At 46.9% G+C, this 13,675-nt stretch overlaps 1 protein-coding gene across 1 annotated transcript in view; it reads right to left on the reverse strand.

Moving 5' to 3' along the window:
• LOC104160499 (phosphofurin acidic cluster sorting protein 2-like) overlaps positions 1-11,376 on the reverse strand; it is a 67,686-nt gene extending 56,310 nt beyond the window's left edge. The window contains 3 exon segments of the mRNA XM_009698628.1: positions 9,925-9,953; positions 9,955-10,083; positions 11,341-11,376. Of these exon segments, the coding sequence (XP_009696930.1) occupies positions 9,925-9,953; positions 9,955-10,083; positions 11,341-11,376 (194 nt within the window).
• Between the last annotated feature and the right edge of the window lie 2,299 nt (positions 11,377-13,675).

Genomic DNA, 13,675 nt, shown 5'->3' on the forward strand with positions numbered 1-13,675 from the left:
ACATCTGATACTTGTATTAATTTAGTAGTAGCTGGAGTAACCAGAGGCACCACCACCAAGCAAAGAGCAGCAAAATGGAGACAGACCAGGCACAGTCACATCCATCTGACCAAAGGCCAGTGGTAGCTATGGGTCTAACAAGCTTGCACAAGATACCCCTGTACTGCAGTACAACCTCTTACCCAGAAAGCCTCGCAGCACTGAACTGTCAGTCTCCTGTTGGAGCACTTAATGACAGCCGTCAAAGTAGCACATGTCAGGGAGGGCAAGTCTTTAGGATGTGGGCTGGTCACATTTCTGTACCTAGGGCTTCATTTCTCAGCTAGCCAGCAACCAAAGGCACAACCCATTAAGCTTATGCGAGCCAGCCAGGGTGGAGGGCAGCTCCCACCACATGCCTTACAGATTGGCGCAAGACCATATACACAAATGAGCAAACGAATCACGCCCCAAGCCAAAAGGCGACTCTGGGAGGAGGAATGCAAAAACATATGGGGGGTAGGGGATAAAGAGGAGAAACTTTCACAGCTGGAACAAATCCAGCAGCCCTCCCCTCCCTGGCTCACCCCTCCCTTATGCAACCTGCCTTCTCCTCTCTGGCCCCTGGCCCCAGACAGCAGTGCTTGTCACACAGCAGGCTCATCACCGGGATCGGCTATTGCAGGCATGCTACAAGAAGGCTCTCCCTGCCTGCCAGGAGCCATTCCCATCTGCCCCTGAACCCTCTGGGACTAGTGGGAGCTGCACAAAGTAGCCAGCACACGAGGACCATCAGAGCTAAAGGCTTTCAGATCTGTCCACAGCATGTCACAAAGCAGCACATCTCTGCCTTCACGTGTACCAGCATCCCCCTCTGCAGCTGACAGTAATGCAGCCAGCTGCAAGAACAAAGACAGCACCCAGCCTTCCAGCACACACCCGAGGCAACCATTGCAGTGGTAGCTAGCTGGTACAGGCACCAGTCAGAGAGATGAGGCGTTTTCTTTAACCCATTCAAGGCACATGTTTCCTCCAGCATGTGCCTTGCCTGGATGGTAACCCTCACTCTCTCCACTGTCCTCTCCTCCACCGCATCCACGCCTCATCCCTGAGCACAGCATCCCCAAACGCAGCGGCAGCAGCATCAGATTGGGAGCTGTAATATCTCCACAGCAACTGGGGATGTCACAGCCCGCACGTGACCTCCTCCCCACAACCACGCAACAAATGAGACCAGCTCCTCCGACAGCCTGCTGCTTCCTCCTCACTCCCCTCCGGAGCAGTCTAATGGCAAATCCTCCTTCACTACTGTGTTAAGAACCCTGCTCTCCAACCAAACACTTCCCCAGCAGCTCCCCTGCCCCATCCCAAGCCTGTCTGCGCTTGGCAGCGAAGAGACAGCATGCATCTGAGCACAGGCACGTTCAGAAGGAGGTCCTGCCCTAGTCAGTCTGGTTTAGTATTCCGTATTTTCTTTTTGATGGTAGGAAGCACAGGTCTCCAAGCACTCTTGCACTCGACTACTTTCAAAATGCTAGATGCTATTCTGCTTTTTGTTCCCACCATGGAACAAGCGTGAGCTTGCTGCCATGCCACCTGGTGCTGAGCTCTCTGCACACTCCTGTTACCCACTTGGTACCCCCAGGAGACATCACACCCTCAGCCACAGCACATACTGTCCCTAAGGCCTGCAAAACATTAGTGGCCAGGACTCAGCCTGAAATACCCTGATCTTCTCCCACTGTCTGCAAATCAGCCATCAAAGGCCCCACCAAGTGAAAAAGCTAAACTATCAGGAGCCTTGACTTCAGGTCCATGTCAGAAGAGCTTGTAATGAAGAGCTCAGTTCTGCTCGGGTTACCTGTCACTGTGATCTCTTCATCATAAGAAATCAGGACTAAGAAGCCTCCAGCTAAGCAAGCAGTCAAGGAAAAACAGATGGCTCCTCCGTGTTCCCAAATCTGAGCTTGCCCTCAGGGCATGAACAAGTTTGCCATCTCTCTGCCTTATTTCTCTCCACTTCAAATAGCTTCCACAACACCTTCTGATGAACCGCCTGCCACTCCAGAGACAGGCTCACACCATGGGTCACATCCAATTACTTCTCACTGAACCATCTCCAAACGCTTCCCAGTTCACAAGCAAGTCGGACACGTGGCCCTCCCAGCCAAGGCCAAAATCCTGATGGCATGTAAATGTTAAGAGTTGGTGCTTCTCTGAAAGACAATCACCTTACACCACTCTGAATAAACAGACTTTTTGAAAACTGCTGTAGGAGTTTTTAAAAGGAACTTTGAGGGAGGGTTTTCATGTTTGTTTTTAAGCTTGCTTTTCCCTTGCTGACCCATCTGGACCCACGGCAGCAAAGCCAGGGCAGGTGGCCCATTCCTAACAGACTGCCACTCTGTAACCTTGATTTAAACCAGTTGCATCGAGTGCCAGATGAACAGGGGTTTGTTTGTGAAGTTTGCAATATGGCCTGAAACAAACAAGATGGGAGAACCACACAGGCATCATTTAGAGCCCAAATGGCTGTTTGCTTTTTTACTGAGAACTCAAAAGGTCCTGTAAGGGTAAAGGCAGAGCAGCCAGCAGCAGTGAAAAACATTTGCAAACTTTGATGGTACGTTTGGTATCAGCCAGCACAGCAATCAAATATGCAAAGCATCTCGCTGTCGGGCTTGCTTTCAGACTAGAAGAACACTTCACAGATCCCAATGCTGTTCTCACTGCAGTAAGTCTGTCAAAGCCTGCCATTCTGGCCTTCTTCCAGATCAGCATGTGTAGCCAGCCACCCCAATACCTCGCGGAGCCAACGGTCTACACTGTACCTTTAACTGCCCCATGTTTAATGCCAGCTCCCTTCTCCCCTGACTCCAGAGATGAATGGGATGACAGTCAAAGAAATATCAGCATTCGTTACCCAAGTTAGAAACATAATTTTTTTCGCAAAATTCTCATCATGCCTCAAATACAGGAGAACTATTTAGCACCCCAAAGTATGATTTCTTTCCAGCAGGCAGAGGTTCCAAAAATACAGCACTAGCAACCTGAACTACGGGGAAGGAGCAGCAAAGGGAAAGTTGCAACTCCAAACCCCAATGTATTCAACAGCAGGTTAGAAGAAAGGTTAGGAGAACCACCAGCTCCATGAAGAGCAACTTCTGCAGCTGTACCAAACAGCACCTCAGCTGTTTGCTCCGACAGCACCGTGGCACACAAGCACTGAGATGCTCCAAGTCCCACAGCACCGGCTGCCTCATCTGTGCACTGGTGTTTCGAACAGGGGACTGCAATGCTGACAACCGATTTGCTCCCTGGCCACAGCTCAAAGGATGTTTTCAAATCAAACACATTTAAATAGTTATAAAAGGAAGGTTCTTCTTTCCCAGAAAGATTTATTTAGCTTTGAATGGTCCCAGTTTTCACAAGGCAACAACACACAGCTGACAAAGCAGCCTCCATCAGTGCTAAATATAATTCACAAAGAACTCTGGATCCTGCCACTAAAGCTGGGGAACTCTATTCAGCATTAAACACATTGGAAACACTGGTTAACATCCCTCAAACTGGAACAAAACATCGAGGGTAAAGCAGCTGAAATGTACTATCACTTGCAGATTTATCTCCCCAGAAAAGAAGGGGCAAACCGAGAAGAGCATTGCAATATTAAGAGTGGTCAAAAAAAGCCTGAAAGTGTTCAGCACTCCTTGCAAAGAAAGAAATGGCTCTTGATGCCTTTGGTTGAAGCTGCATTGTGATCCGGCACCTATCCCTTGCCTTTCTTCCATCAAATATTCTGGGCAGCGCTTGCTCATTTGCACACTGTCTGCTGGAGTGCTCAGAAGAGCACAGATAAGCTGGGAAGGAAATCATCAAAGAACAGGAATACGGGATCTAGTGAGATTCTAAAAGCCAAACAGTCAATCACATTACTCAGGCTGATGCAAGAATGCAATGGCTGAAGGGAAACTACCACCACTACCGTCAGGGATGGCACTTCAGCAGTAACCAGAAGCCATATTTTAACTTCTAAAACGAGCCGAACTTGACTGAAAAGGCTTACAGAGTGCAGTGCCTAGCCTGCTGTCAAAACCCAGGATCTCTTGTAGTCCTTAAAGCTGACCCACAGAGGTTACTTTACACCAAGGCAGCAGGAGATTTTTGCATTGACAAAGATTGCATGAAATGCCTTCCCCCCGCTCTGAGGAGATATCTGAACGGGAAGGAATTCACATCACCAGGCTGTCCTTACAGCCTGGGGACAGCCAGGAGATGTGTTTCCAGACCTTGCGGTGGGGTTGCAAACAGCTCAGGTTTTCAGAGTGCTTCTGATTGCCTCTCAATAAGCGCAGCTTCCTTTAGGGAAACTCCCAGTCTCCAGGTGATCTCAAAATGTCTCTCAACAACAGTTTAAAAATGTCCTTCCCCCTCCACAATCTTTCTCTTCACATCTAAATATACTCTGTATGCTCTAGTTTAGCAAGCCGCTACTGAAAAAGAAAGCACTTGTTTGGAAATAACTCAGCACAAGGTTTTCTATTTGTTTTCTTCTCTGTAAAAACCCCTCGTGACTAAGATTTCACTGCATTTCTCACAGAAAAGGGAGAAAACCTGCCAACTCAGACTTTGCTTACCCTCTTTTCTGAAAGCTCACATCACCTTTCAGTTTATCAGGGAAAAAAGGAACCATAATTTTTACTAAAGGAGTTCAGAAGAACCACCAGTGCCGAATACTTGCAGTCGCGGGCAGAATGCAGTGATTTGCTCCAGAGAAACATCTGCATTTCCTTAATACTCTAAACCTCTTCAGCAGCTGTCAAAAGTTGAGTTGGCAAGCAGAGATTCAGTATTATTTAGATATTACATTTCTTCAGCATCATTGCTGGTGATACTTCATTCCTGAAAGCAATAAGGAATCAGCAAAGTAAACCAAATGCCTGAACTTGTTAGTTCAATTTGCAAGAATATTTATTAAAATATCACAGTGACCTGTGTAAACCAGCAAAACAGTAAGATAAACACAAGGCGCGCTGAGATGCTGGTCTTCACTGTTCCAGACACCCCCCCCCCCCCCTTAAGATTTTTAATGCTGAATATAAGCAATAAACCAAAAAGGGATTCATAACGACCATAATCCATTCAGTCCCCACAACCTTTCATCAGGCTTACGAGTTCCCACTGAACCCAGATTTCTTAAGATAAACTATGGACGCCCTACAGAATAAGCAGATGGCAGTAAATGAGGCACGAACAAGTGGAGGCTGGATGCGAGGCAGCTCTTCCCCAGCAGGACGTTAAGGTTCACTGCTGGGAGGGATTACAGAGGAGCCTATCCAGCACTAGGACAGAGTTACTCCATTTGTGAACAGGCCCACACCATTAGATCACTCATGGAGACCAAATCTACAGCCAGACCAGTCTCAGCTCCTTGAAAATGTTCTCTCCTAATACCTTTGCCTGATGCAATCGGCTAACACTAACATGACAGTGATGCTAAGAGCAAGGAAGAGGTAGCAGCATCATTTTGTGGTCAGTGCTCCTGTTTATGGATGAAGCAAGGAGCATCCCGAAACCAGGTGCACGTACTCAGGCTGTCAAAGAACATTTCTGTCATAGAAAGAGTTGAGGATCACCAGTGGGGATGAAATAGGGACGAGTACCACAACATTTTTTCAATCATCAGGATGCAATTTATCCTTGATTTTACACTCGCCTCACTCAGAGGACCACACTCAACCTCTGATTTTTCACCACATGGCTACAGCTAATACCACGCACAAACTTTGCTTCGGGGCCTAGGGCTAGTCATACATGAAAGGTATTCATGTACATTATATGTTTCTGACTGCTGAGATTTTTCACCAATAGCCTCAAATATACTAACAGGCAAATGATTTACTAAACACCACATTTTCTAAAGCTGTTAAATGTTCCACATCTCGCAGATTGAGCTGAGATTTAAAAGGATGATGCAAGAAATTCTCTGTTGGGGTACCTGTAAAACATTAAAACCCCTTCTCTATGCCCATCTGTTACAGGGTAATACAAATCCACCATCCTGCATGATCTTTTCCTTTGGAGCCTGGGTACTTAATACTGATGCCATGATGAGAGGGGCCACCCCCACCTTTTCACATCTTATAAATAGTAGAATAATGCCTCCCATTTTAAGAGTTTGCATGCAATTTGCAAGAAATCTCCCAGGCCACGGTTTGGCATGATAGTCAGCACCGAGGCAGTAAAATCCACATCTCTGAAGAAATTGTACTTCCCGACAGAGAGAGAGAACAAGTGTTTTTGGGGCTCCCACAATCCTGGTGAGCCCGAGCTCTTCAGAGACCCAGCACAGATTTGCTACCACTCCCCAAGTGATTATTTTGAGCCTTCATTTCCACCCCTGTGAAGCAAAAGGCAGCTCATCAGCTCACAGCAAGCACCTCGAAACTGGCTGAAGGGAAACTGGAGCCAAGGCGAGTCCATGCTACAGCTGTTTCAGTAAGAGATTTTTTTTATGTTACATATATGAGAATTCTGACAACACATATATGTTCGTATAACTACAAATTACTAAGCCATTTTTCTGTTTTCACACCTGAATTGGGAAGAACACTGCAGAGATAGATAGCCCCCCCACGACTGGTACTCAGCAGGGTCCCCTGTTTGCAGATGTGCCACCTCAAACACAGATTAGCATCTACTCAGAGCAGGTCCTCTTGGAGGGCTGGTGGAGAGTGTGAATTCACTCACAGGAGAAAAGCCCAAAGTTACTCATGCAATAGCTTGGAAAATCTGGTGATAATTTTGGAACCAAGATAGCCCAGGAGACCGTCAGCAGGAGCAGCAGGAGTCTGCTGGCAGAGGACAGAAAACAGAGAAACAAAAGCTAAAGAAGGAGTCTGAATTCACTGTTCAAGAGACAGGAACTGTGAAAGACAAGATGGACTGTTGAATTTCCAGAGATTAGAGAATTGTTCACACTAAGCTACACCAAATTCTGCCTTTAAACTGGTACAAGCCTTCTGTGGTGTTCTGGATGTCAATATATCTATTTCAATCTACCTATAAACACATGTTGGCCCTCGGTAAGGCTGTGATTTAGTCAGCCCCCTACTAAATCCTGGCAGCACTGTGCCATAGCAACTGCAAGACTGCAACAGAACACTGTATCCCTGCAGCCTCCAGTTGCTGGGCTTCCTTACCTAAAAAGCATGACCTCAAAAGCAGCAAGTCTGATGGATCCAAAGAGGAAACAGTTGCAAAATTTCTCCACTCAGTGGGAAGGCAGAGGAGAGCTGCAGGATGCAAGACTGGATATTCCCAATGCTTCAAACATCAATAAAACTTTTGTCTAATCTCTCCTTTATTGTACTCCAGCTGCCATACGATTTCCATAATACAATGCAGGGAGAGCAAAGGAAAACTCAACTACGTACCCCTTTCTCAGGGACACGTCTAACGTATTTCCCCACCAAGGATCAACCCTACTCCAGATACTTCCTATCTGCAGCAGCAAGTGGTCAAAACATGCTTAGAGCTTGATTAAAAATAAATAAATAAAAAATTCAACAAAATCCTCTTTGTTACCACATTCTGATCATTTGGCTACTGGAACTGCAAACCTGTTCAGAGAGATGCCTTAACAATGAAGTATCATTTAAAAGTGCATTTGCAGCTGTGCATATTTCATTTCAGTGACACAATTGTGAATTATACCTCAGCATGTCCTTGTGGAAAAGAGGTGGGCTGTCAGGGGGATGGGAAGGGGGAGAGAAAAGAAAGGAATTTCTACCAAACAAAAGAGCTCCAAGAAACTGATACAACTTTGCTGGAAGCTGTTTCCAGCCCACTCAACATTTTTGATTGTATACAGACATACCAGAATCCCAACAAGGGGCATTTTTCCCAGCTAAAATATGAACCATCAGCAAATCTGACCACCACCAGAGAGAAATACGACAATCTAGTGGAAGCAAAGAAAAGCAGAGTGAAATCATCTTACGGTTGTCCTAAAGCAAGAGCAACCTTTGAGAGCTCGCTGTGGTGGCAGCCTCACACAAAGCCATGCCCAGCATCCAGCACGCTGCTAGTCGAGGCTAAGCAAAGCAGGATTCCTGCACAGTTGCTTCCTTTACTGCCAGAGTCATTTACACAGCACTTAAAAGTACACAAGACACAAAGTGCCTTTCCCCCCGCCTCCCTAGAAGCCCTGTGAAGAACGGCATGACTTTACTAATATTCACCAGACAGTTTTACAGTGACCCATTCTGCAGTAAAGTGTGCACAGACTCTGAGACTGCTGAGAAGCCAAGCACTACGTGTTGCTTTCGCGGCTCAAAACCACAACAGTGGCCTGTGGCGGCAACACTGAGAGAAGCCAGGGGAGAAGTAAAAGCCACAAGAACGCAGGATGCAGCACTTGGCTGGGATGTTGGTGAGGACAGCCTAAACTTACAACCCAGCTCTGGACCACAGCCTGTACTCGGAGCACCTGGGTGCAACAGGTTTTTTGATCCAGAGACCCTCTTAAATGCTAGCGCTGTACAAAGGTGGAAACACCAGGAACCAGGCTGCTTAGACCTGAAGGAGAGCAATGCTGCAAAGCAAACGTAAGCATCCCAACCCAGAGAAGGCAGATGCATCTTCAAAACACAGTACCATCAGTATCTCTGCAGGGCATCAAGAAGAGCTGAGCACCTAGCACTCAACACGTGCATGGCAAGAGACCAGCCCTAGAAAGCTGGCCTTGAATACAGGTGCAGTAGGAACATAAACAGAGCCACTCAGCACTGCCAGGCTGCATCTACATTTAGGTTATGATCCTGGAACAAGGAAACAATTGAATCAACAGCAAAAGCTTATTAGAAATGTTTTTTTTAAGGACACCCAGCAGGATCTGCCATTTCTTGTCAGAAAAATAGGAGCATGCTGACCGAAGGCTGAACTGAGTAAATCCACCTCTGAAATCCGTTCTCCCTGGAAAAAGCTCTACCTGCTTGCTTGAACTAAGCACTGGCCAGGCTTCTGATCCTCAAGCACATCCCCATGGGCCAAGGGTAAAGAACCACCAGAGTTTTGTCTCAGTGAGCAGCTTTACACTCGAGCTGCTGAGTGTTGGGAGGAAAAAAATCCTCTGATCTGCTTTGGTATCTGCAAGCAGCTCTCTTGGATCCTCACTGGGACTGAACATGAGGAGACAAAGCTTATCCAAGTACCTGGAGACACTCAAAGTCTATTTGTGAAGCCAGGAGAAAGCCTACACTAATGGTCTTCAAGTCTATTAAGCAAAATAAAGCAGAATCCTGGCAGAAGGAAGATACAGGTCCCGCCAGCCTGAAACAGAAATCGGAGCACCTTAAATTCTGGCACGCTCTCAGGCGCAGCATAGGGAAGAGGTAGAAGAGCAAATAAAAGGGAGTTCAGCCCCTAGCAAGCCACTAGCAACATGAAATATATATGATCCAGTTCTTGCAGTTCTCAGCTTTCCTTGCAAATCCTTCATTTTAAGGCAGTGGGTGCAACTTGATCGGCAAAGCAGCATATCATCTTTCTACCAGTGAGAAAGCATGCAGGTATATTTTCATGAAAGGGCCCAATTTGGAAGGATCCTTTCAACCCTGAAAACTGCCCTGCCAAGAGGAACAGACCACAGAGGAAGGCTGCAGGACAGACCCAAGAAACTCAGAGCAGACCCTGCAAACTGTAAATCAGCAGGCGGATGAAAGGGCGGAAAGGGCCATGGGAGGAGAGCAGGATTAGAAGCACTAGAGATTTATGATAAGTGATGCTCTAACAATAGCTTTCTTTTAAGAAGGAAGCTCTTCCTGCTGTAGTTAATCTATTTAGTCTGAATATAAATTTATACACTGGGGAAGGACTGCATGCAGGACAGGCAACTCCTTGGTCAACTAAAACCAACCATTTTAAAACTCCTACAGTATCTACCCAGAAATATGGACCATGGCAGAGGGGGAAATAGTCGCTCCCCCAAGCAGCTGTCAGGGGTTGTTCAGTGGAGCTGCTTCAGCCTTTACATGGGCTAGAAGATGACCTAGGAAGGTCTTTTTCAGCCGTGCTTTCTATTTTTCATTGTTTATCCCCACCCTGAGAGGCCATGCAGATGAAAACACCAATTTAACTTGTCTCCCATCTGGCATTAGTTAAGCTATATGAATCTTTGCTTATTATATAATTACCTTCATTTCTTGTAGAAACATGGAAATGCTTACAGTCACTGGCTGGATATTTTGTACATAAACAAACATTTCTAGGTTGTTTATATTTTAAAGAAATTAATCCCACATGGTTTTGACCAACTACTCCATCACCACGTGGCACATTCATGAAAAAAACAAGTCTCATTTTGAAGCTATGCCAGGAGGTTGCAGACACCAATCTCCCCCAGGAGCCCAAAATACTACTTATCAAATGTGCTCATCAACTCACAGTTACAGATTTACTGGGTCGAAACTTAAGATTATTTGCACTCAGAGCTAAATACACCAAACTATTTTCTGCAGAACTCAAGGTCAGTTAATTTACCTTAGTGAGCCCCAACACATCAGCACAAAAAACAGCACTGAAATGTTCAAGTTCATTTTGCTACAGAACCAGAGCAGTACAGAATGGATCGTTTCAGCACCAAACACACCAAACCACGTGCCAGAAAATGGGCCGGTCACTTAGGTAAAATCAATGGGGAAACTTCACCTGTACAGGTAAGAGCAGCACTGAGAAACTGTTATAGATGCAGCCCTGCAAGTTACACTCTTACTACAAAGTCATTAGCAATTAAAGATCCAGTGCACGGATGCAGAGTTCTGAATGAAGCCAGTTGTATTTGTAGGTGTCCCATTAGAAACCAGGAGCACATGTTTGAATTTGCATAAGAATCGGTGTGAAAGATTCAGTTACATCCCCAACAATCTCCAGTAGCTTTGGTTACACTGTTAATTATTCAGATTAGAAAGCACCTGTGACAATCTCCTTGCAAAGAGCCTAGCTCCCAAAACCTTCTTCCCACCAGAGACCTCCCCTTAGAGCCCAAAAGAAGGAAAGACCACCTCCACCCCAACCATCTCTTCCCCTTGACCCACTCTGCAGCTCTGACAGCAGCAGCCCCAAGCTGGAGAACACACACAAGAGTTTGGACCACCCAGGGTTTCTAGCATGCAGCTACAACTCAAGCCTCTAAACAAGGGGCTGGACTTCTCCCACAGTCATTAAAAGTCATTTCCCCAGCCTAAAGAGAAGCTCTGCTAAATTAGAAATGTGGTGTATACATTAGGAGCATGCAGAACCACTTATTGCTTCCACTTGATGACTTTCCATCAGCAGCGCTAGATTAAATGGGTTATCTGCTCCATCCTCATCCCCAAACTCTGCCTGCACAACCATTTGGACCCACACGCAGCAAAGCACAGCGGAGAAGTGATCCAACTGAAACACAACCCACTTCCTCACCTCTATCCCCCAAATCCTGCCCTGGTCCGCTTTACCACGTAAACTCTCAAATGCTTGCACTGGCACAAGGCAGACAGTTCTGGCAAGCAGCAGCCTAAGCGGGTAGGTTACAACGAGCCAGCAGACACGTCGGCCTCAGAGGAGCCGGTACAAGCCAGCTGTAACCATACCTGAAGAGTGTCTGGACAGTGTACACAGCTCTATGCGCATCTGAGAAAGAGCTGTTTGGTGAATGAGCTGTCGGAGCTTTGCTGTAACAGGCAGAGGACTGGTAAACGCTTGTGTCTTACACCCACAACTACTCACTGCACAGATGGAACAACAAAAAGGTAGAGAGCCCTGATGCCGGCTCCCCACAGCCAGGAAATGGATACTACGATTGCTCTGCTGAGAACGGTAACGTCCCTGTCCCCATTAACAAACCACTGAAGTCACCCGGTTGAGGCAGCAGTGAAATCAGGACATGTGGGACAAGGTGAAATAAAGACTGCATGCGTATCGGTGAGCCAGAAAGTTTGCAGGATTGTCTTGAGGTTAGACACTCATTTTCAGAACAGCCCCTCCAGAGGCAGTCAAATCTAGCTCCAGCACAGCCTCCAGCTGAAGTGTGCTCTCCCTGAAGAAACTCAAGACCGAGTGACCTTAAATGTACCTGCTATATTTGTAAAAACATGTGCAACAAGATGTCCTCCAACAGCCCTATGACTTTCATAGGCTTAGGAAAGGCAGAGCACATCTTGCCAAGGTTCCATCTTGAACAGGGTTAAGAGTTATGCTGCCAGACTAGCTTCCTAAAAGACAAGAGAAAGGAATTGGCCTCTCCAGTGTAGAAGATGGGGCTGCTCTTAAAAAGAAAGACCTAGACCCACAATCCCAGAGCCAAGCGCATCCAAAGAGAAGCCGTGTCTCCAACAGATCCTCACGAGCTACTCGCAGCCCGACATTTCAAGCTGGTACAAAGCTCTCAAGACTCCCACTTCTTTGATTTCAGGATGGACTGCAAAAATGCTAGGTGGGCAGCAGGCTCTGCAGTAGAAAGGCAGCTGTGCTTCTCCACAGCTGGCCCTCAGCAGCTGCCAGGACAGTGATGAAACCCAGTAGTGCACCAATCGGAAGAAGTCACATACTATATGCGAAGGAAGGCCAGCTGGGAATGGCCTTGGACATCCTAATCGTGAAACGGCATCCATACATCAATTAATAGGAGACCACACTGCTGTGTGAAAGGGCAGCCTTGTCCACCTCGCTGTGTGTTCCCACTTCTGATCTAAGCCACCTGCTAGTCTTTTTTTTTTTCCTGCATTAGGATGAAGCAGGTGGGCTGAGCACAGCAAATTGCTTCTCATTCCAGAAGCAGCAGTATGTCTGTGCAGGTTCCTCTCACAGTACACCCTGGTAAGCAGCTGCAAGAAAGGGAATTGTACTGGTATAAAAATCCTACAAGAGCTGTTTCATGACAAGTCATTGCCAAGCTACGATCTCACCACTTTAATGAGAGCACCCAACAGAACAACGTGCTCCGAAGGCACAGGCACCATCAGCTCTGCACGAACATTGTGGCCCGGCCTTCGCAGCTGTTCCCTCCGGCCAACAGCGGCTGTGTGCTCCCACGGAGGACAAGCCTAGCTGGCCGCAGGAGCGGGTCGCCAGCTTGCCAGAACAGCACGGTCACAGCACAGGGCAGTGCAGCCGGTGCCCTTGGCAGAGAATTCCCGACTGCAACCCACCGCAGTAGGAGCCGGGACATGTTGGGGACCACTCACACAGGATGCAGCAGATGTGATAGCTGCAGACCTTTGCCTGGTTCTCAGAAGCTTGGGTACATCTGCATTAACCATGCTCCCCAGACAGAGATTGTCCTCTCTGCAGAAAGGGGATATAGACTTATGCAGACTATATATAGGCAAGGCTTCCTAAGAATCTCTCAATGGGGGTTATTCTCTGCTCTATATCTAGATCTGGCCTAGTGCCTGCTGGGAAACATGTATCAGACAAGTGTATGTGCAAACTGCACCTCATTTTGGTCATTAATGAGAGCCCTGCGCTAGAAACCCTTGAAACACAGGGCGGAACCTCATTATGAGCTCTGTGGTTTTCCCATGTCTCCATTCACAGCCCTCCATGGGTTTCCCTGCAGAGGTGAAGATCTGTTTAGAAATCTCTCTCCTGCACATGACATTTACTTACCAGCAGCACCGAGCACCTCCAAGCCTTCACACTACAGTGGCTTTGT

This window comes from Cariama cristata, unplaced genomic scaffold (genome assembly GCF_000690535.1).
Source record: "Cariama cristata isolate BGI_N322 unplaced genomic scaffold, ASM69053v1 scaffold12444, whole genome shotgun sequence".
NCBI lineage: Eukaryota > Metazoa > Chordata > Aves > Cariamiformes > Cariamidae > Cariama > Cariama cristata.